Consider the following 24,365-nt stretch of genomic DNA (forward strand, 5'->3'; position numbering starts at 1 on the left):
AAAACATGTTGCAATTATATAGTAATGAATCAGCAAGATATTGTCATAAAACACATACACATTGACCAATGGCAAAACAAAGAAGCCAGAAATGAACCCACACATTATAGTCAATGGATTTTTAGTAAAGGTGCCAAAACTACACAATGGGAAAAGGACAATATCTTCAATAAATGGTGTTAGAACACTGGAGATTCACATGTAAATAAAACAGAATTGGACTCTTATACAAAAATTAAAGACTTAAACAATTAACAGAGTGAACAATCTACAGAATAAGAGGAAATATTTACAAACCATGTCTGAAAAAGGGCAATATCCAGAATATATATATATATATACACATACACATATATATATAACTCAAAAAACCCAACAGCCAAAAAGAATATGATAATCCAACTAAATCTGGATACTAGATCTAAACAAACATTTGTCAAAGGAACAAATACAAATAGCCAACAAGTACATGAAAAAATGCTATCACTAATCATCAAGGAAACACACGTTAAAACTACAATAAGATATGGCCTCACTCCAGTTAGACTGGCTATTATCAAAAAAAAAAAATAACAAGTGTTTATGAGAATGTAGAAAAAAATGGAACTCTTACACACTGTAGGTAGGAATGTGAATTAACATAACCAGTATAGAAAAAAAGTATACATAAATAAAAAGAGTGGCCTTATGTATAGTAACCTTACCACTGAAAATATATCCAAGTGAAACACTCCTATGCCTTTTGCCGCACTATTCATAATAGCCAAGAAATTGACACAACCTAAATGTCTGTTAATTCATGAATGGATAAAGAAAATGTGGTACATACAAACAATAGAATACTATTCATATATAACTATATATAATATGTATATAATATATATAATAGAATACTATTCATATAAAGGATGAAATCCTGTCACTTGCTACCCTACGAATGAAACTAGAGGACATCATGCTAAGTGAAATAATCTAGGCATAAAAAGGCAAACAAGAGGTAAAAGTTCATGAAAAATGGAGTTAAAATATAATGCTAATTTTCCATGAACCTTTTGAAGTCTTCTTGTATACTGACCTGCATAACTTCATTTACATGGAGAATCCAAAAATATCAAGTTTATAGAGATGTAAAGTAGAGTAGTGGTTATCAGAGCTAGGGAAGGAATAGAAGCTGTTGGAGAAAGGGTACAAAGTTTTATTTAGGTTGGAGGAATAAGCATTTGAAGCCTATTGTACAACAAGGCTAGTAACAATGTTAATAATAACCCAATAGAGGTCAGTGCTGTGGTTCAGCAGGTTAAAGTAAGGGCCTGCCATGCCTCATCCTATATGGGTGCTGGTTTTGAGTCCCAGCTGCTCCATCTCTGATCAGCTCCCTGCTAATGTGCCTGGGAAAGCAGCAGAGGATGCCCCAAGTGCCTGGGCTCCTGCACCCATGTGGGAGACTCAGAAGAAATTATTGGTTCCTGGCTTCACCCTGGCCCAACCCTAGACACTGTGGCCATTTGAGAGTGAACTAGCAGATGAAGACCTCTCTCTCTCTCTGTCTAGCCTTCTTTATAATATACCTCTGCCTTTCAAATGAATAAAATAAATCTTTTTAAAAAACACTGATAACGTTAGTTAAGAATAAAGTTATGCAAACTTCAGAAGTACTTAAAGAATGTTTCCATGACAAAAAAGGTAAGTATTAGAGCCAGTATTGTAGTGCAGTGGGTTAAGCTGCACTTGTGATACCAGCATCCCATGTGAGTACCAGTTCAAGTCCCAGGTACTCCGCTTCTTACATCGCTCCCTGCATAAGCACCTGGGAAAGCAGTGGAAGATGGGTCCCTTCCACCTGTGTGGGAAACCCAACTGGAGTTCCAGGCCTGGCCCAACCCAACCATTGCAGCCATTTCAGGCATGAACCAGCAGATGGAAGATCTCTCTCCCTCTCTCTCTATAACTTTGCCTTTCAAATACATAAAAATAGATCTTTTTAAAACCAGGTAGAATTTTTGCTTTAATAATTTCATAATGTATATATATATATATATATATCAAAACAGCACATTGTACCTATAAACAATGACTATTTCTCATTTAATAATAAAACAAAATAAATTTTTAAATATTAAAGATCTAGGCAAGATCTATATGATGAAAACACTGGTAAAAGTAATCAAATATTACTCTTGTATAATAAACATACCATGTTCAATGACTGAAAGATTTACTGTTAAGATCTTGATTTTCTAAACTGATCTAGATAGTCAACACAATTCCAATCAAAATTCCAACAGATGTTTTGGTCCACAAATTGATAATTATGTTCCACAGGCAAGAAACTAAAAACCACAATTCACTTCAGAAGAGAAAAACCAAGTAACAGGACTCATAATACCTGGTTTCCAGACTTATCATGAAGCTACAATAAGCAGAAAAATGTGTTATTTAAGAAAGATAGAAATATACATCAGTATGGAGTGTGCAGAAGAGCATGGAGATACAAGAAATTGACCCACTCGTGCATCTTCCATTGGTTTGCACCTTCCAAAGATACAATGAAAATTCAGTGGAACAAATGAAAAGATTGAATTTCCATATGCAAAAAAAGCAAACTTCACTCTACACCACACACTCAACAATTAGCTCAAATGCATCCTAGATCTGAACATTTGGAGGAGTGCTAAAAGCTTCCCCAATCCCAGAGAAGATGCAAGGAGCACGTGGAGAATGATGGAAGTGGGGAGTTGTTGAGTTGTATCTACCAAAGCCAGTCGAAATCGGCACAGAACTGGTTTCTGCAGCTTTGGCTACAATAAAAGGTACCTGAAAGAACCTCAAACGGTGAACTGGAAATGGGTGGTCCTCAAGACGTGTGCATTTTCTGCCAAGGGTTAAAAGACAGTTTCGTTCAACTGGAAGTTGAACCTGCCCCAAGTCCTTTAGATTCTTAGGTAACACACACACACACTGGTGGAGGGGTGGTAATTCCACCTCGGGTAAAGGATATTGACCACCAAGAGAAAGTAAAGCACACATGGGCACACAAGAGCAGCAGGAAGAACCATGCCTGAAATTCGGGGGAATTCTTTGGATGTCACTCAGTAGTTCCATTTCCATTAATGAAACCTGCAAGAATCCAGTAAAGGCAAGACCAGTGAAGATGCACATTCTCTGGGAATTAGAATTTCCTATGAGCCATTATGTAAAGATCCTCACCAGCCAATCATGGTTAATGGAAAGATGAACAAGAAATGGGTACTGGAATTATAATTGCCACACATGACTTCATGATCAGTTGCAGGCACACGAAGCAATTGACATTAGGAGGTAATAGGACACGTAGGGAGAACAGAATGGATGATGGCAGTGGACGATACTTCTGAGGTTTCCCTAGAGAGCTAAGGATATGAAAGGCAGTTAACAGAATGAGAACCTGGGTTTCTCTTTTAATCACGGCCTGAGGCAGAATGTGCAGAATCTGGGAGATTCATCATTTCTCTTGTTCCTGTCCTGCCTGGATTTCTATGTACGATTGATTCAGGAGCGGACTCTTGTTATCAGTTTTTCTCTCTGCTGGGGACTGCCTACAGAGAAGTGGGTTATAGTGAGAGAGCCTGACATTTGGACATCTTTCCAAGCATGGATGTGTCTTTCCTGATGGTACTCCACTCACTGATCACTCATGGCTTCTTCATGTCCATAGGACAAAGCCTAAATTCTTACATGGCTATGGTCTACTTTTTATGTTACATTCTCTTAACAGGCTGGTTAAGCACCCATCACAAACTTCTCTCCATCCCCACCTTTCCCCAAGGTGTAGTCAGGTATGACCCAGGACTGTGCTCACTGCTGTGGGACTCTGGAGAGTCCTGTCCTGGTGAGGTCCTGGGCAATTACTTTGTCCCTAATGAGTTATTCCAGGATGTGGCCTCCTCTGGGACGCAGGGCCCTTTAGGCCCAGGGATGGGGAGAACAAGTATGTAAGAAGCAGCAATGCAGACACTGATCATGAGAACAAAGGCTGTCCCCTCTGATGCCTGTCGTGAGCAAAGGGAAGCAGATCTGGAGCCCCAGCCCTGAGCCCCCAGCCCTGAGCCACCTTTAGAACCCTGGGTAAGTTGGACAGGATGGTGAATGAGCTGGCAGTGCCTCAGTGTCCCTCCTTAGTTTCCAGGTTGTATGAATCACTTTTCAGCTGTGATAACGTTCCTCTTCTCCATCTCTCTGCCTCCTACAACTGTGCCACACTGTAGAAATACTTTAAGTAATCTTCTCCTAGTACAATTTTTTAAATGATAGTCACCATTATTCTCACTTACTGTACAATGTATTTTCAGTGAGCATATCATTTCAACATAATAACTCTGTAAAGCAGTCTCTTTTAAACATATTGATTTATTTAATTGAAAGATATTTGCAGAGATAGAAGAGACACAGAGACAGAGAGAGATCTTCCATCTGCTGGCTCATTCCCCAAATAGCTGCAATGGCCAGGGCTCAGCCAAACTGAAGTCAGGAGCAAGAAGCTTGATCCAGGTTTCCCACATGGGTGCAGGGGCCCAACAACTTGGGCCATCTTCCACTGTTCCCAGACACATTAGCAAGGAGCTGGCTTCAACGTGGAGCAGCTGAGCAAACTGAACACCAAAATGAACACCTGTTCTTTCCTGACTGTCCCACTTTGAATGAAATAAATCTTTAAAAAAAAGGCTCTTCCCACACATGTGGATGGATGCTTCTCCTCTGCTTTCCTAATCAGCTTTGAGAAAAAACGGAATGTGTTAGTGATCCCCAGAAAATAAAGCAGAAGTAACAGTGTGTGCGTGTACACTCAAAAAGTTGTAGGAAAACAGAAAAATGATTTTATTTTGGTGTAAAAAATTTTAATACATAAACATGTATATTATGAAAAGGGGCATGTATTCCAAAAGGTTTTACACCAGAATTAATTCATGCTGTTAGTTCCATATCTCCATGAACTTTTTCAAGTACACTCATATACACATGCACACACATGATTAATTTTAAGGAACTATTTCACATGATTATAGGAGCTGATAAATCTGATATCATTAGGGTAGGTTGGCAAGTGAAGACCCTGGGGAGACCTGATGTTTTAGCCTTGAGTTCAAAGCACTCTGGAGACAGAAACTGTCTTCTTCAGGGGACATCAGACTTTTCTCTTAAAATCTATTGATTCCATTATGCTCAGCACACTGTGGAAAATAATCCACTTTACTCACAATCTAATTATTTCAATGTTAAGCACTTTACAAAATATCTTCACAATACCTACATCAAGTATTTTAGAAAAAACTTGTTACCAAGACCTAGCCACATTATTTTTTTGACAGGCAGAGTGGACAGTGAGAGACAGACAGAGAGAAAGGTCTTCCTTTGCCGTTGGTTCACCCTCCAATGGCCGCCACGGCCGGTGCACCGTGGCCGGCGCACCACACTGATCCAAAGCCAGGAGCCAGGTGCTTCTCCTGGTCTCCCATGTGGGTGCAGGGCCCAGGGACTTGGGCCATCCTCCACTGCACTCCCGGGCCACAGCAGAGAGCTGGCCTGGAAGAGGAGCAACCAGGACAGAAACCGGTGCCCCAACCAGGACTAGAACCCGGTGTGCCGGTGCCACAGGCGGAGGATTAGCCTATTGAGCCACGGTGCCGGCTGCCAAGACCTAGCCACATTGACATGTAAAATTATTACATAGGATATGGAACCCTGAAGAAGATCTCAAGTGAACAATTCAGGATAGAAACCATATTTCTTCCTTTAATTCCTCCCATAATTTATTAAATTCTCATATTTATTTTTTCTACATCAAAGTCCATGACATCATGTCCATTTCAGCATCAAGATGTATGGACTCGGTCAACTGTATTGTTAAAAATAGTATATCTGGGCCAGCACCGCGGCTCACTAGGCTAATCCTCCGCCTTGTGGCACTGGCACACCGGGTTCTAGTCCCGGTCGGGGCGCCGGATTCTGTCCCGGTTGCCCTTCTTCCAGGCCAGCTCTCTGCTGTGGCCAGGGAGTGCAGTGGAGGATGGCCCAAGTGCTTGGGCCCTGCACCCACATGGGAGACCAGGATAAGTACCTGGCTCCTGCCATCGGATCAGTGTGGTGCACCAGCTGCAGCGCACCGGCCACGGCAGCCATTGGAGGGTGAACCAACGGCAAAGGGAGACCTTTCTCTCTGTCTCTCTCTCTCACTGTCCACTCTGCCTGTAAAAAAAATAGTATATCTGAGGTTCCCTAATATTTTGTGATACAAAATTGTATCTTAAACTTGGATAGATTGCCAAAAATTCATGCCAAATAGTTAAGGCTAGAGATTTTTAATTTTGAGATGATTTAATAAATGTAGTTATTTTAACATAATGGATTTTGCTCCTTTAAAGTTGAAGGAATCCACATCTCAGCCTGAAGAAAAGTGAATGGACATTGTGAAACATCAGGCACTGCACCAAATGCTGGCCATGCCCCAGTCATCAGGGAAGTCGACTAAACGAGTAATCAAGGGCCTTGACCGCTGCAGGGTGAGTTCAGGATGGGATGGAAGCATAGTAGCAGGCCTCACCAAGTCTGGAGACACAGAAAGGTTTAGTTGAGCAGGGACAGGAAATACACCTGAAGGATGAGCAGGTGAGGGAGGGTGCAAAAGGAATGAAGTGGTAGGCAGGAGGGACAACAAGACGAGGGTGTTTCAGTCCAGCATTGCTGGAGGGTGGGATGCAGGGGTCATTGTGGGGCAAGATGAGAGTGTGCAGCTAGGCAAGGGCGAGGTTATGAAGCAATGTTTGTATCCTTGAAAGGAGTTTTGCCTTTATTTTATGAGGAATGAGAATCTCCCAGGCCATTCATCAAAAGAGAGATGATCCTGGGGCTGACTTCATGATGCAGAGGGTTAAGCTGCCACTTGCAATGCTGGCATCTCATATCTGAGTGCTGGATCAAGACTCTATTTCTTCATTTGCAATCCTGCTTCCTGCTAATGTGCCTGGGAGTCAGCAGATGATGATTCAAGTACTTGGGCCCCTGCCACCCATGTGGGAGACCCAGCTGCAGTCCCAGGCCCCAAGCTTTTGGTTGACCCACTCCCAGTCATTGCAGCCATTTGGAGAATGAACCAGCAGATGGAAGATCTCTCTCTCTCTCTTTCTGCCTTTCAAATAAAATAAATTATCTTAAAAAGAGAGATGGGCCAGTGCCACAGCTCAATAGGCTAATCCTCCGCCTGTGGTGCCGGCACACTGGATTCTGTCCCGGTTGCTCCTCTTCCAGGCCAGCTCTCTGCTGTGGCCCGGGAGTGCAGTGGAGGATGGCCCAAGTGCTTGGGCCCTGCACCTGCATGGGAGACCAGGAGAAGCACCTGGCTCCTGGCTTCAGATTAGCGCAGTGCACAGGCCGCAGTGGCCCTTGGAGGGTGAACCAACGGCAAAAGAAGACCTTTCTCTCTGTCTGTCTCTCACTGTCCACTCTGCCTGTCCAAAAAAAAAAAAAAAAAAAAAAAAGAGAGAGAGAGAGAGATGATAAGATTTTCATTTATGTTGATGGAAATAAGCTGGACACACACACAAAAATACTGCATGTTCTCCCTTTATGTAGAAGCTAAAATTTAAAAAGAAAAAAAAATAAAAAATATAACCCAAAAAGAGAAATGCCTGTTTATCAGTATTGCTGCAAATACAGTTTTGCAAAACTTTGTTTTATATCTTTGTGAAACCACTGGTTAAGCTAATATAGTTTTAATAATCTGTGATTATTTTAAAATTCACTGGATATGGGGGAAATAGTCATCTTTTCATTTGATTCTTGTTTATAGCCATTGCCTACATGCCTGCTGAGCTAGGGTCTTTTCACTGTATTCGCTGGATCATTAGGTCTTTGACTATGATGTAATTTTAAAATAAAATATCTCAAAAAATAAAGACAGACAGCAAGGTAGAGAAACAGAGAGGGCAGAAGAGAAATGTTATATTCTTAGAACTGTATGTATGAACTGTATTGAATCTTTCCTCTTTTTTTAATAACACATTAACATTAGAATTGATGATAATTGTGTTGTAGTAATTTACATGCATTTGCTGTGGCCCTAACAATCTATTAATAAAGCCCTCTAAAATGAAAATAAATAAAAAATTTAAAAATCCATAGGAAAAATGTTTTATCTTAGAATGCCACAATGTGAATGAAGCATCTTTAAGGAGAAGGGTATTAAGGCAGAAGACGAGAAGAGCAGAGAGGATTTTTTAATAGTCCAAGTAAGGTAAGATCTGTTTGGTCTAAGATTGTGGTGTTGGGTTGAGGAGTCAATGAATCAGAGTGAGATGAAGTATGAAATCTATGACAGCTATATTGCAACTGATGGTGAGAGAAGGAATGAATGAGATAAAGCTCACATATTTCTGATCCTAGATTCCTCTCACTGAAACATGAGAGAGTGGAGGAGGAGGTTGGGAGAGGGAAATGTTGAGATCATGAGTCATTTGGGATCTCTTGAGCTTATGGTGCCCATGAACCATCCATAGAAAATAATGGGATAGAGTTCTCTGTGTCAAAGATGTCTGCACCTGATATTTAAATAGTGATCTAAGACACTGAGTAGAAGGATTTTTCTTGGGAGTATTCATACAATTAAAAGAAAAAAAGGCTTGACGAACATTAACAAGTAAGAAAGTGACATGGGGCTGGCACCGTGGCACAGTGGGTTAATATTCTGATTGCGGCACCAGTATCCCATGTGGGCGCCAGTTCTAGTCCCAGTTGCTCATCTTTCAACCTGGCTCTCTGCTACGACCTGGGAAGGCAGTAGGGGATGGCCCAAGTGCTTGGGCCCCTGCATCCATGTGGGAGACCCAGAACAGGCTCCTGGATCCTGGATCCTGGCGTCAGATCAGGCGCAGCCCTGCCTGTTGTGGCCATTTGGGAGTGAACCATGGATGGAAGCCCCTACACTCTGTCTCTCCCTCTCTCTGTAATTCTACTTCTCCAATAAATAAATAAAATCTTTAAGAAAAATAAAAAAAGTGACAGAACAGTAGCCAATTAAAGTTACTGAGGATAACCAACCAGGAAGATAAAAGTAATGTATTTCATGCCTCAGAAGAAAATAGAAAAGAATGTTTTAGAAAAGATAGAATGTTGTAATTGTTAATGAGAAGTAAAGAAAGTCACAATTACAAGCCTCTTTTTTACATGTAAGATTATTATTAGGAGTTAATATTTAATATGTGCTGGACAATTTGCAGATTCCACATAGTTCATAGATACAACTCTATAAGGATATAATCTGATTATAAAACATTGGAGTGTAGAGATTATGTTCATTGTGATGATGGTGAAAAAATAATTTTTTTCAGAATACTTAACAGTCAGCGTACCATAGAAACAATCAATCAAACTTCAACTTTTGAAGATATAACTTGTGAGATATACCAATGAGGACAGAATCCTACTCTGAAAAAAGCAAACAGGTAACTGACGGATGGAAAGTACTCTCACAAAGATCTTAGTCCGAGGGTAACCTCATACAAGCTTCAATGAAAAAAATGAATTTGAGTTTTCAAGCACATAGCAGATGCCAGAAAAGGTTATAGGTATCTATGTTGTCCAATGTTTGTGAGCAGAAGGTAAAGTGTCTGGTTGCCTTTTTTTAACTTTTATTTAGTAAATATAAATTTCCAAAGTATAGTTTATGGATTATAATGGCTCCCCCCCCCCAACTTCCCTACCACTCGCACCCCTCCCATCTCCCGTTCCCTCTCCCATTCCATTCACATCAAGATTCATTTTCAATTATCTGTATATACAGAAGATCAATTTAGTATATATTAAGTAAAGATTTCTTTAGTTTGCACCCACACAGAAACACAAAGTGTAAAATACTGTTTCAGTACTAGTTATAGCATTACTTCACATTGGACAACACAATAAGGACAGATCCCACATGAGGAGTAAGTACACAGTGACTCCTGTTGTTGACTTAACTATTTGACACTCTTGTTTATGGCGTCAGTAATCTCCCTAGGCTCTAGTCATGAGTTGCCAAGGCTATGGTTGCTTCTTAGCTTTTTTTTTCAATTGTCATGTTAATGTAATGTTAATGCAAACAGAACAGATTCCATATAGCTCATAGATACAACTCTATAAGGATATAATCTGATTATAAAACATTGGAGTATAGAGATTATGTTCATTGTGATGATGGTGAAAAAAATAATTTTTTTCAGAACACTTAACAGTCGGCGTACCATAGAAACAATCAATCAAACTTCAACTTTTGATGGACACTACTGCTTCTGCCTAAGGGCTCTAGCAACAGAACATGACTGGAAAGAACCAAACCACTGTCTCAGAGTTCCTCCTCCTAGGCCTGCCCATCCAGCCACAGCACAAAAACCTCTTCTACGTCCTGTTCCTGGCCATGTACCTGACCACAGTCATAGGGAACCTCCTCATCATTGTCCTCATTCACCTGGACTCTCATCTCCACACGCCCATGTATTTGTTTCTCAGCAACTTGTCCCTCTCTGACCTCTGCTTCTCCTCTGTCACAATGCCCAAATTGCTGCAGATCATGCAGAGCCAAGTCCCATCCATCCCTTATGCAGGATGTCTGGCCCAAATGTACTTCTACCTATTTTTTGCAGACCTGGAGATCTTCCTCCTTGTGGCCATGGCCTACGACCGCTATGTGGCCATCTGCTTCCCCCTGCACTACACCAGCATCATGAGCCCCAAGCTCTGCTTCTGCCTGGTGGTGCTGTCCTGGGTGCTGACCACGTTCCATGCCCTGCTGCACACCCTGCTCATGGCCAGGCTGTCTTTCTGTGCAGATAATGTGATCCCCCACTTTTTCTGTGACATATCTGTTCTGCTGAAGTTGGCCTGCTCTGACACCCATGTCAATGAGTTGGTGATATTTGTCATGGGTGGACTTGTTATTGTCATCCCCTTCCTACTCATTATTACATCCTATGCAAGGATTGTGTTGTCTATCATCAAGGTTCCTTCTGCGCGGGGCATCCGTAAGGCCTTCTCCACCTGTGGTTCCCACCTGTCCGTGGTGTCACTGTTCTTTGGCACAATTATTGGTCTCTACCTAATCCCATCAGCCAATAATTCTACTGTGAAAGAGACTGTCATGGCTATGATGTACACTGTGGTGACTCCCATGCTGAACCCCTTCATCTACAGCCTGAGGAACAGAGACATGAAGGGAGCCTTGGGCAGAGTCATTTGTAAAAAGAAAATCCTCTTCTGCCTATGATGGCAGAACTAAAATTTTTACATAATTTATCTCATACATATATACAGATACTAATATTGGAATACTATTCCAGACTCTTTACATGAATTTCTGTCAAAATGGCACACCACATAATCATTTAATATTAAGAAAGAAAATGTAGCTGAGCAATTTAACTAAGGGAGAGGATCTTCATGACCTGGCTGTCTCTTCCTCTTTATCTTCCTCACCTGGAAAAGCATAGTTTAAAAACTACTGGTTTGCTGGGTTGTGATACAGCAGATTAAGCCAACAACCTGCAGTGCCGGCATCCCATTTGGGCACCAGCTTGAGTCCTGGTTGCTCCACTTCTGATCCAGCTCCCGGCTAATGTGCCTGAGAAAGCAGTGGAGGAGAGCCCAAATGCAGAGCCCACGGGGGCATCCACATGAGACATCCAGAAGCTGCTCATGGCTCCTGGCTTCAGCCTGGCCCAGTGCTGGCTGTTGCAGCCATTTGGGGAGTGAACAAGTGGATGGAAGATCTCTCTGCCTGCCTGCCTGTCTCTCTCTCTCTCTCTCTCTCTCTAGCTCTGCCTTTCAAATAAAATAAATCTTTTTTTTAAGAATTACTGTTTTAAATCATCTGCATGTCTTACATTCTTAAATTGTTATAGGACTTTTCTTATTTTATCCAGAACACCTCTTTGTTTGTGGCAGTTCTAAGTAGTTCCATATATTCTTTGCTCAGTACTAAATTAGATCAAGTGTGTTAATTATCCCAACCAACCACTAAATGTCTCCTATAAATACCCCCCAAAAGAAAATTTCATAACATTGTATCACTTAAGTACCCTCTACCCCTCCAGATTTATTTTCACATTTACAAAGACTTTCTTGGCCTGGCATGATGTTCAATATATTTTTTCTAATCCTTTACAACAATGGTGTAGTTTGGGTTTATTTAGAATTAACTAACAGCACAAGAAGATTTAAAATTTTCTCTAGTAATGAGAAAAAAGCTAGAGCTGGTACAAATAAGTTCACTTTTTAAGGATGTCTCTCTTCTATTTGATATTTTGACTTTCACAAAATAACTGTTTTTATTCCACCCTCATGACAACTTCAAGGATATTCAGAAGCTACTATCAAGGTAAAATATGCAAAATATGGAGGAGTTCAATGACTGCCCAATCAGTGTGTCAGTTGCTGAGCCTATATAATATCACAAACTATCTGACTCCAGTTTCTTTTCATTCTTTTCCAGTTCAGAAGGAAGATGGGCAACCATTCTTTTTTCAAACAGCTCCATGTATGGCAAAAGTTCCAACCTTAACTTTTTTCCTTTGTCCCACAAGTGAGGGCCTCCAAAGCCATCACCTTCATCCTCTTGTATGTTTTCCTGACCTCCACATCTTGATCTGAAGCCCAGACCTTTCTCCTGAGCTCCCAACTGCCATTTTCATCTGACTAGTGCATATCTCCACTTGAGTTTCCACGGGCAGTTCAATCACATCATGCTCAACATTCAGCTCTTTATGTCCCGTCAAGTGTCCTTAATCCTACATCCTGATTTCTGATGTCACCTTCTACAGGCTTCCTTGATCAACCACTTCTTTACATTTGATTTCATATTTCTTGAAATAATGTACTTTCTATATGGTTGTTAAGGTAACATCAGTTCTGGGGCCGGCGCCGCGGTGTAGTAGGTTAAATCCCTGCCTGCGGTGCTGGCATCTCATTTAGGCACTGGTTCATGTCCTGGATGCTCCTCTTCTAATCCTGCTCTCTGCTTATGGCCTGGGAAAGAAGTGCTTATGCCTCTGCATCCATGCGGGAGACTCAGAAGAAGTCGCTGGCTCCTGCCTTTAGACTGGCTCAGCTCCGGTCATTGCAGCCATTTGGGGAGTGAACCAGGGGATGAAAGACCCCTCTGTCTGTCTCTCCCTCTCTCTGTAATTCTGTCTCTCAAATAAATAAGTAAATATTTTTTTTTAAAAAAAGGTAATGTTGCCAGTGCCGCAGCTCACTAGGCTAATCCTCCGCCTTGCAGCGCCAGCACACCAGGTTCTAGTCCCAGTCGGGGCGCTGGATTCTGTCCCGGTTGCTTCTCTTCCAGTCCAGCTCTCTGCTGTGGCCAGGGAGTGCAGTGGAGGATGGCCCAAGTACTTGGGCCCTGCACCCCATGGGAGACCAGGATAAGCACCTGGCTCCTGCCATCGGATCAGCGCGGTGTGCCGGCCGCAGCGCGCCGGCCGCGGTGGCCATTGGAGGGTGAACCAACAGCAAAAAGGAAAACCTTTCTCTCTGTCTCTCTCTCACTGTCCACTCTGCCTGTAAAAAAAAAAAAGGTAATGTCAGTTCTTATAATGGATAAACTCTGGGGGCTGGTGCTGTGGCACAGTGGGTTAATGCCCTGGCCTGAAGCGCTGGCATCCCAAATGAGCGCCGGTTCAAGACCCGGCTGCTCCACTTCCGATCCAGCTCTCTGCTATGGCCTGGGAAAGCAGTAGAAGATGGCCCAAGTCCTTGGGCCCCTGCACCCGCGTGGGAGACTGGGGGAGGCTCCTGGCTCCTGGCTTTGGATCGGCTCAGCTCTGGCTGTTACAGCCAACTGGGGAGTGAACCATCAGATGGAAGACCTCTCTCTCTCTCTCTGCCTCTCTTCTCTCTCTGTGTAACTTTGACTTTCAAATAAATAAAGAAATCTTTAAAAAATAATGAATAAACTCTGAAATCTCAGTGGCACAATACAAAAGAATTATCAGTTACAAGATAAAATATTAGCCTTTAAATTAGTTTCCTCTATACCAGAAATACAATGGAAAAAAACCTCAACACTGAAAAAACGAGCCTGTTCTCAAGGCCAATTAGATTAGATACAAGAAGGGTTAGTGCTGTGATGCAGCAGGTTAAAGCCCTGGTCTGCAGTGCTGGCATCCCATATGGGCACTGCTTTCGATCCCAGCTTCTCCACTTCTAATCCAGCTCCCTACTAATGTGTCTGAGAAAGCAGTGGAGGATGGTCCAAGTCTTTGGGCCCCTGCACCCATGTGGGAGACCTGGAAGAAGCTCCTGGCTCCTGGCTTCAGATTGGCTCAGCTCCAGTCATGCCATTTGGGGGGGTGAACTAGCAGATGGAAGACCTCTCTCTGTCTCTGTCTCTACCTCCCTCTGTACTGTAACAAATTCTTTACTGAGATACATACAAGAATACCACAATGAAAGGAGATATATAATGGCCATGGAAAGGGTGCCTTTTTTTTTTTTTTTTTTGACAGGCAGAGTAGACAGTGAGAGACAGAGAGAAAGGTCTTCCTTTTCCGTTGGTTCACTGCCCCTCCACCACCAATGGCTGCTGTGGCCGGCGCCACGCTGCAGCCAGTGCACCACGCTGATCCAAAACCAGGAGCCAGATGCTTCTCCTGGTCTCCCATGCGGGTGCAGGGCCCAAGGACCTGGGCCATCCTCCACTGCACTCCCAGGCCATAGCAGAGAGCTGGACTGGAAGAGGAGCAACTGGGACAGAATCCAGTGCCCTGACCGGGGCTAGAACCCGGGGTGCCGGCGCCTCAGGTGGAGGATTAGCCTATTGAGCCGCAGCGCCAGCCAGGGTGCCTCCTTTTAAACAGATTTTTTGAAGATTAGCCTTGACATAGTAAAATCAGTTTAAAAGTATATAATTTGATGAGTTTTGAAGCTGTAATATTTTAACATCAATTCACATCAAATATATCCAATGAAACCCGAGTCCAATTCCCTATGGAACTGTTTCTGTGCAAACTGACAAGCTGATTCTTAAGTTAAAAGAAAAATGGGTAAAATTTCTAAGAATTATTTGAAAAATAGAACCTGAAAGTTTATTCTTGGTCTGTAAAATATCAATATGTATTTGAAAAAAATCAATATATAGTTGAAATAGCATAATTTATTCAGGAACTGACAAAAATCAAATACAGCGAGAAAAATGTAAAGAAATAGTCCTGTGTCTGTGAGGATCTATTTTATGATGAATACAGCATTTCAATCAATGGAGGAAAGAATATACTACTCAAAAATGACACTGAGAAAAATTGGACGTGGAAAAATAGTAAATGAATTCCTTACACTACATGTAAACATAACTTTTTATAAAGATTTATTTCATTTATTTGAAAGAGTTACAGAGAGAGGTAGAGACAGAGAGAGAGGTCTTCCATCCACTGATTCACTCCCTAGACGGCCTCAACAGCCAAAGCTGTGCCAATCCGAAGCCAGGAGCCAGGAGCTTCTTTTGGGTCTCCCACGCGGATGCAGGGACCCAAGGACTTGGGCCATCTTCTGCTTTCCCAGAAGATAGAGGAGCATCCGGGACTAGAATCGGCACCCATATGAGATGCCGGCACTTCAGGCCAGGGTTTTAACCTGCTGCACCGCAGCGCCGGCCCCAGTAACTTTAATAGCTTCAAAAGCTAAACGGAAACTACAAATATAAAAATAATATAAAATAATTTATGAGGAGGCTTCAAAAGTTTCATGGAAAATGGGATTAAAATATGATACAAATTTTCAATGAGCTTTTTGAAGCCCCCTCATATATCACACAAAACTCAGGAACTATGTTTAAAAAGTCTGACATATTTGAAACTTATCTGGGACAAAAGATAACATAAATGAATCTGAAAGAGACATAACAGAGTATAGTCTAACAGACACAAGATTAAAATTCAGAACATATTAAAGGCCCCCACCAAAATACAGACAGAATAAGCTCTAGAGTTCTATAATACAGTGGGGTGATTATAATTCATAATAATGGGTCCTATGCTATATATATATGTGTGTGTGTGTGTGTGTGTGTGTGTGTGTGTGTGTTGAGAGATTGGATTATATCCCATAAAAATGTACACACAGGGGCCAATGCTATGGTTTAGTGGGTAAAGCCACCACCTATAGTACCAGCATCCTATATGAGCACCAGTTCAAGTCCTGGCTGCTCCACTTCTCATCCAGCTCCCTGCTGATGCACCTGGAAAAGCATTGGAGGATGGCCCAAGTGCTTGGGCCCCTGTACCTGCATGGGTGACCCAGAAGAAGCTCCTGGCTCCTGGCTCCTGGCTTCAGCTTGGTACAGTTCCGGCTGCTGCGGCCAACTGAGGAGTGAACCAGCATATGGAAGACCTCTCTCTCTCTCTCTGCCTCTCCTCTCTCTGTGTAACTCTTTCAAATAAATAAATAAATCTTTTAAAAAGTACCTATATTATATGTTAATCAAAAATGTTTAAAGATGAAATACTAAGATTATAAAACAGGGGCTGGCACCTTGGCTCACTTGGTTAAACCTCTGCCTGCGGTGCCAGCATCCCATGTGGGCGCTGGGTTCTAGTCCTGGTTGCTCCTCTTCCAGTCCAGCTCTCTGCTGTGGCCTGGGAGGGCAGTGGAGGATGGCCCAAGTGCTTGGGCCCCTGCACCTGCATGGGAGACCAGGAGGAGGCTCCTGGCTTCGGATAGGTGTGGCGCCATCCGTAGCGGCCATTTGGGGAGTGAACCAATGGAATGAAGACCTTTCTCTCTGTCTCCCTCTCTTTCACTGTCTGTAACTCTACTTGTCAAATAAATAAGTAAATAAACAAAATTTTTTAAAAAAGAATAAAACAAATAGAACAGAAAGTATAAAAAGAATACTAGCAGAGAACTCATAAAGAATAAATGACAGGAAAATATGTTCAGCTTCAATGCCAACTAGGAACAAGCAAACTGAAAAATAGTAAGTGTTCATTGAATGATCATATAATTGGCAAGTTTACAAATAGTTGACCTTCTCCACTAACAGCAAGGACTAGGGACTACATTTTAAAATTTTCTTGAAATATAATTTACATACAAGCAAATACACTCATTTTAAGGTCAGTTCAATGAGTTTTAAAATAAAATAAACTTATAACCCACTCAAAATCTGGAAAAATTCCATCACCTCGCAATTTAGTATGAAAATTTACAGGCCAGCGCCACAGCTCAATAGGCTAATCCTCTGCCTGTGGTGCCAGCACACTGGGTTCTAGTCCCAGTCGGGGTGCCAGATTCTGTGCCAGTTGCTCCTCTTCCAGTCCAGCTCTCTGCTGTGGCCTGGGAGTTCAGTGGAGGATGGCCCAAATGCTTGGGCCATGCACCTGCATGGGAGACGAGGAGAAGCACCTGGCTCCTGGTTTCGGATCAGCGTGGTGCACACGCCGCAGTGCGCCAGACGCAGCAGCCACTGGAGGGTGAACCAACGGAAAAAGGAAGACCTTTCTCTCTTTCCCTCTCTCTCACTGTCCACTCTGCCTGTCAAAAAAAAAAAAAAAAAAAAAAGAGAGAGAGAGAGAGAAAGAAAAAAAAAGAAAATTTACAATCAAGATTTCATCTCCTGTCACTAAGCTGATTTTTTCCTATTTGAATTCTATCACTGCAGATCAGAATTTTCTGTTTGAATTGTTTTTAGAGTCATTGTTAGGTTACACAAATTAAAAAAAAAAAAAACCAGTGGCAAGCATAGGGCTCTCACTCACTCCTTCCATTCCAGTTATCCTCGATATTAACACCTTGCCTGAGGGTGGGACATTTGTACAACTTATGATCCAGTGCTGACACCTTATTAATTAAAGTCTACAGTTTCCTAAAGGAAACTACGTTTTGTAGATTTGAACGGATGTATAATGATTTGTATTCACCAATTCAGTATCAAAAAGAATAGCTTCACCTCCTAAAAATCCTCCATGGCTTTTAAAGAACTTAGTCTGATTTTTCCAAAGGAGGAAAATTTACTCCCCTACCCTGAAATCCCCTTGGAATTGATATCCTATTTAAAATATAACTTGTTAATGACCTCCTTTTAAATTGTGCAGTATCCAGGTTTTACAGTCTTAAATATGTTTAACTCATCTATGCTCATTTAATTACAATCCAAGTTGCAAATTCAAAAACCTAAAATAGGCACTCGTGAGCATAAAATTCCATTTAGTAACAAGTTAATGTTCAGCCTTTAAAATGATAATATTTCCTTTCCTTCAAAGGATTTCACAAAAATAGAGTAACATCAAAAATGTAAAGTTTATTGATAACTTGCAAAATAGTGAGAAGAGGAAAGAAATACTTCACGAGTGAAGTATCAACTAGTATATAGTTATAAATATTATTTCACTGAATCATGATGTAAATGACAATATACCATTTTTTCTCATTGCAATGATGATTGTCATGAATCTTCACTTTGCAATATTAATCTGTTTTCAAGAAAAATAAAATGAAATGAAAAAAAAAAAAACCTAACTCTGGCTCCCTCCCCAAGCTTGAGAGAACAACATTTAGGGCCGCAGGGATGACTTGAGTTCTTGGGTAAATACAAACCAAACTATTCTAACAAAACAGGATGAAAGTTCATTCTAGATTCAGGTCCATTAAAAAGGACAATGCAGAGGCAGGCACTGAGGCATAGTAGGCTAAACCTCTGCCTGTAGTGCCAGCATCCCACATGGGTGACAGTTCATGTCCTGGCTGCTCCACTTCCCATCCAGCTCCCTGCTGTGGCCTGGGAAAGCAGTAGAAGTTGGCCCAAGTGCTTGGGCCCCGCACCTGCATGGGAGACTCAGACGAAGGTCCTAGCTCCTGATTTCAGATCCGCCCAGCTCCAGCCTATGAGGCATCTAGGGAGTGAACCAGGGGATGGGAGACCTTTCTCTCTGCTGCTCAAATAAATATTTTTTTTTAAAAAAGCACAATGCAGAGAGGAAAACACAAGATAAATTAAAAAGGTTAAGAGACAGAATGATGTGAGTGCTTTATAGAGAGATAAGTAAAAAAACAACAAATCCAGTTTAGAAGCAGCAGGAGACTGAGGTGTTTGGGTCTTAGTCCTTGTTGCCGTGGGAGGAGGCAGTATCATTTAAATTGCAGTTATAGTTTTAAAAACATAGATGATAAGTAAGTGGTTTAATAACTTGAGACCAAAGTTTCTATTAAAATATCATAAAATACGCCTCTTCAAGGTGACCTGAAATTCACAAAGAGAAAAACTTTCCTAGCTGGTCACTGAGAACCCATTCCTGTGTTCAACTACACACTTCTCCTTTCTTACTTACTGAACAATTACATAGTGTTTCATTTAAACAGTTTCAAAAATAAGTCTGTAATAATATTTAAATATCAATAGATAAAATTATGTAATAATCCCAATCATCATGGGCAGAAGATGATTTTCTTTTTACAAATGACTCTGCCCAGGGCTCCCTTCATGTCTTGGTTCCTCAGGCTGTAGATGAAGGGGTTCAGCATGGGAGTCACCACAGTGTACATCATAACCATGACAGTCTCCTTCACAGTAGAATTATTGGCTGATGGGATTAGGTAGAGACCAATAACTGTCCCATAGAACAACGACACCACAGAGAGGTGGGAGCCACAGGTGGAGAAGGCCTTACGGATGCCCCGCGCAGAAGGAACCTTGATGATGGAAGACACAATCCTTGCATAGGATGTGATAATGAGTAGGAAAGGGATGACGAGAATGATGCCTCCCATGACAAATATCACCAACTCATTGACATGGGTATCAGAGCAGGCCAACTTCAGAAGAGCAGACATATCACAGAAAAAGTGGGGGATCCTGTTGTCTGCACAGAAAGACAGCCTGGCCATCAGCAGGGTGTGCAGCAGGGCATGGAACGTGGTCAGCACCCAGGACAGCGCCACCAGGCAGAAGCAGAGCTTGGGGCTCATGATGCTGGTGTAGTGCAGGGGGAAGCAGATGGCCACATAGCGGTCGTAGGCCATGGCCACAAGGAGGAAGCTCTCCAGGTCTCCAAAAAACAGGAAGAAGTACATTTGGGCCAGGCAGCCGGAGTACGAGATGGATGGGACTTGGCTCTGCATGATCTGCAGCAATTTGGGCATTGTGACAGAGGAGAAGCAGAGGTCAGAGGGACAAGTTGCTGAGAAACAAATACATGGGCGTGTGGAGATGAGAGTCCAGGTGAATGAGGATGATGATGAGGAGGTTCCCTATGACTGTGGTCAGGTACATGGCCAGGAACAGGACGTAGAAGAGGGTTTTGTGCTGTGGCTGGATGGGCAGGCCCAGGAGGAGGAACTCTGACACAGTGGTTTGGTTCTTTCCTGTCATGTTGTGTGGCTAGTACCTTTAGGAAGAAATAACAGTGTCCCCTAAAGCTTGAATTTAAAAATCAACATATTTCTATGATACATTATTTATTAAATGTTCTGTCAAAATACTTCCTTTCACTCACATCACAATATCGATGTCTTTACTCTTGATGTATGCAATTACAATCCATAGACATAAATGCCTTATTTCTTCATTTCTTTTTACATGTTACAGTATTCCTTTATTTCTCAAACATTATTATCTATTTGTTCCTGAGACACAAATTTATTAGTTTACTTTCTGACCACTTGAAAACTATGATTGGCTCCTACTCTGTCTGTTTCTTACCTGTTAATTTTCCTCAAGGTTTTCTAAATATCATTTTCTTTCAACTTTATGTATACCTACAAGCAGAACCATGCCCTCCACTGTATTAGCTTACCATTTAAACACTAGTGTAGATATCTATCTAACCCACAGAACTCTGTATCCCACCGCTCCATGATTATCTTCCTGTGGAGGGATCACAGACATCTTAAGCTCAACAGATCCCAAATGAAACTCAAGTCTTACCTAGTCCCTCTCCCAAACTTCTCCTTCTCCATTCTCACAATCAGTGAAAGGAATCCAGTATCAAATCAAAACTCTGTGAGTTTTATTTCATTCATTTCTCCTCTCATCATCAACTCCAATCTAACATAGCCTATAGATTCTACACTTAGCTCTCTGATCATCCACTCTGTATCCAAACACACGATCCTAGGCCAGGCCGACATCTTAACTGAAATGGATGGTTAAAACAGCTGCTCAATTCATCTCCCTGTTTCTCTGCTTCAGGGCTTTTCTCCTTCAACAATCTTTTTCTCCCATTGTGGTGTTCTTACATCTTTCTCCTGATTAAGTATTTCAGAGGATTCTCATTGCTCTTAAGATAACGGCAAAATTCCTTTCACGGGCAGGAGTGGTGCTCTAGGACCTGACTCTTGCCGACCTCCACACTATCATCTGACCCCACTCTCCAGCAGTGATGGACTTAAAAGTGATCATTTCTTGCCTCCAGCATTTTGCACCTGCTGTTCCTCCTAACTAGCATCTATTCCCTCTGCTCCCTTTCTACCTGATTTACCCCCAGTTATTCTTCTATGTAGATGACATTTACTCAGCTAAACCTTTCATGTCTCACCAGACTTCTTAAGATTTGCTCCTACGTTACCACTGTTCCCAGTACTCATCCCATAGCACTCACGTCCTAGATCACTAGTTTAATCTGACTTCCCCCCAGACTGCAAGCTCCGTGTAGGAAGGCCATGCCATGCCTGCAGTAGAGCTGGCAGCTGGCATGGTACCCAGATAGGACCTATGTTTCATTACTTACTTATATCATTTTCCTTCAAGTTGAGACATACTTATGAATTCCTCAGTCTTCAAAGGCTACAAACTCTCATTAAAGTTAGAATTAACAGTCCTACTAAATCCTCCAGAACTAAAACCAGATTTAAGCATTTGGGGCTAAATTTAGACTATTACTAGGTAGATGTAATTTTGTACCCACAGAAAACATGAGGGTACCTCAGTTATACCATTCATTTCACCAATGCAGATGACTCATTCTAAGCATCCTAATGTTTCTACTGCACACATCATTGGCATTGGCGTGGGAAAAAACAAATACAATTGTGGGCTCGGCATTGTGGTGCAGTGAGTTAAGGCACTGCCTGGGACTTCAGCATCCCAAACGGGAGCATCAGTCCAAGTCCCAGCTGCTCTGCTTTGATACAGCTCCTGCTACTGTGCCTTGGAAGGCAACAGGAGATGACCCAAGTGCTTGGGCCCCTGCCGCCCACATGGTAATGCCACATGGAGTTCTTGGCTCCTGGCTTTGACCTGACCCAGATCTGGCTGCTGTAGCCATTTAGGGAGTGAACCATCATATATAAAATCTCTCTCTCTCTCTCTCTCTCTCTCTCTCTCTCTCTGTGTGTGTGAGAGAGAGACACTTTGCCTTTGAAATAAGTAAATAGTTTTTAAAATAAATATGGTAATTTTAGAAATTATTGGAGAAACAGAAAGATAAATGATCATTTCTACCCTCAAGCTCTAAACTGAGTTCTATCTAAGATGTCCAAAGCCCATTGTAATGGTTAATTTAATGTATCAATATGGGTAGGTCCTTGTACCTTGTTTTAGACAAATACCAGTCCAGATGTTACTATGAAGGTATTTTGAAACATGGTAAACATTTAAATGAGCAGACTGAGTAAAGCATATTAGCATACATAATGTGGTGAACCTCATAGAATATGTTGAAAGCCTAAGGAGAAAAAGCAGAGGTCCCTTGAAGAACAAAGAATTCTGCCTCCAGACTGCCTTTGGATGCAAGACTAAGGCTGTAACGTCAACTTTTCCCTGGATTTCCAGCCTCCTGACCTGCCCTGCATATTCTAGACTTTGCAGTTCCAACAACTGCATGAGATAGAATTCCTGTGCATAAATCTCCCCCACTTGCTCTTGTTCTATCATCTATTATCTATCTACCTACCTATCTCTATCTATCTATCAATCACCCATCTATATGATATGGTTCTGACTTCTGGAGAATGCTGACTTAAATACTGCCCTTTTTGTATCAAAGCTGACTGAGAAATCAGAGGAGGATCATTAAGAGATGTTGGAATATCCTTCAATGAAAATATGTAACTGGTCTCACCTGCTGGGATCTTCATCCTCCTGACAGTCCTTAAGCTGCACTGACAGTTTTACAGTTGGACATTATGTTATGGAACTACACTGGGAAGAAACATTAGGGGAAATCATTCACCAGTTTTCTCAAAAGTAACTGAGTAAAGTAGTCAGACCCAACCTGGTGTCAAAAGTCTAACTAGGAATCACAGACCAGAGATATCCCTTGCAGGTGCTACCACTGATGGTGAAATTAGCTTCACTACCTTCCTCTCCTACACTGGACAAAAGAATAACCTAGGATAGAACTTCTAAAGTGTAATGTCTGTGAAAACCCGCCAGGCATTCTGTAACAATGCTGATTCTCATTCTCTAGTTCAGATTGCAGATTTTTTTTTTATTTTTATTTTTTGACAGGCAGAGTGGACAGTGAGAGAGAGAGACAGAGAGAAAGGTCTTCCTTTGCCGTTGGTTCACCCTCCAATGGCCGCCGCGGCCGGCGCGCTGCGGCCGGCACACCGCGCTGATCCGATGGCAGGAGCCAGGAGCCAGGTGCTTCTCCTGGTCTCCCATGGGGTGCAGGGCCCAAGCACTTGGGCCATCCTCCACTGCACTGCCTGGCCACAGCAGAGGGCTGGCCTGGAAGAGGGGCAACCGGGAAAGAATCCGGCACCCCGACCGGGACTAGAAGCCGGTGTGCCGGCGCCGCTAGGCGGAGGATTAGCCTAGTGAACCGATTGCAGATTTTAAGTGAAGACCCAGATGATGGCAATGCTGCGGTCCACGGACTGCACTTGAGGAGTAAGGTCATACATTGCCTTTAAATTACAATACTGCGTTTTCCCCAGAGCAGTTTAACTACAATTTCTGAATGGAAGTCTGTTCAATGTTTCTTAAAACTATAGATTATTTTTAAATAAAACAAGACTTAATAGCTACTGCATTGAAGCCTACCTCACAGAACCATCGTTGCACTGAAATGATGCAATCCTGTAAGAACACATTGCACAGTAAGTTTTACGTAGGATGCTATCTCTAAAACAGTGTAACTGGCCGACCTTAGTCAAAATACTTCCAGATTGCTGGGAAGTCTTGGCAGTCAGAGAAGTGGAGCAGAGGAAAGCTAATCATATCTAAAGAACTATCCAGCAGATCATACAACTCGGAAAACCAAAACCCACAGGTTGGATGGACACTAAGGCCCATTCCCCCTCCTGCCCAACTTACCCAGGCTGTTTGAGGGGGACTCCAGGGCCTGATCCATAATTCTACTCTACTTTATTCATTATGGGCATGTGATGTGACAGCCTCTGTGGTCACCACCAATGTCTGCACCATCCTC

General features: G+C 42.2%; 2 protein-coding genes across 2 annotated transcripts; one reads left to right on the forward strand and one right to left on the reverse strand.

Moving 5' to 3' along the window:
* Positions 1-10,324: 10,324 nt before the first annotated feature.
* LOC138846351 (olfactory receptor 1468-like) lies at positions 10,325-11,269 on the forward strand. Its single transcript, XM_070061791.1, has one exon. It carries the CDS (start codon positions 10,325-10,327, stop codon positions 11,267-11,269), a length of 945 nt encoding a protein of 314 aa, XP_069917892.1.
* An 8,150-nt stretch (positions 11,270-19,419) lies between these two features.
* On the reverse strand, positions 19,420-20,391 carry LOC127484351 (olfactory receptor-like protein DTMT). Its single transcript, XM_051824547.2, is given in 2 exon segments — positions 19,420-20,161; positions 20,163-20,391. Coding segments are annotated over 2 exon segments (942 nt in total). The 5' UTR covers positions 20,363-20,391.
* Between the last annotated feature and the right edge of the window lie 3,974 nt (positions 20,392-24,365).

This window comes from Oryctolagus cuniculus, chromosome 17 (assembly GCF_964237555.1).
Source record: "Oryctolagus cuniculus chromosome 17, mOryCun1.1, whole genome shotgun sequence".
Classification (NCBI taxonomy): domain Eukaryota; kingdom Metazoa; phylum Chordata; class Mammalia; order Lagomorpha; family Leporidae; genus Oryctolagus; species Oryctolagus cuniculus.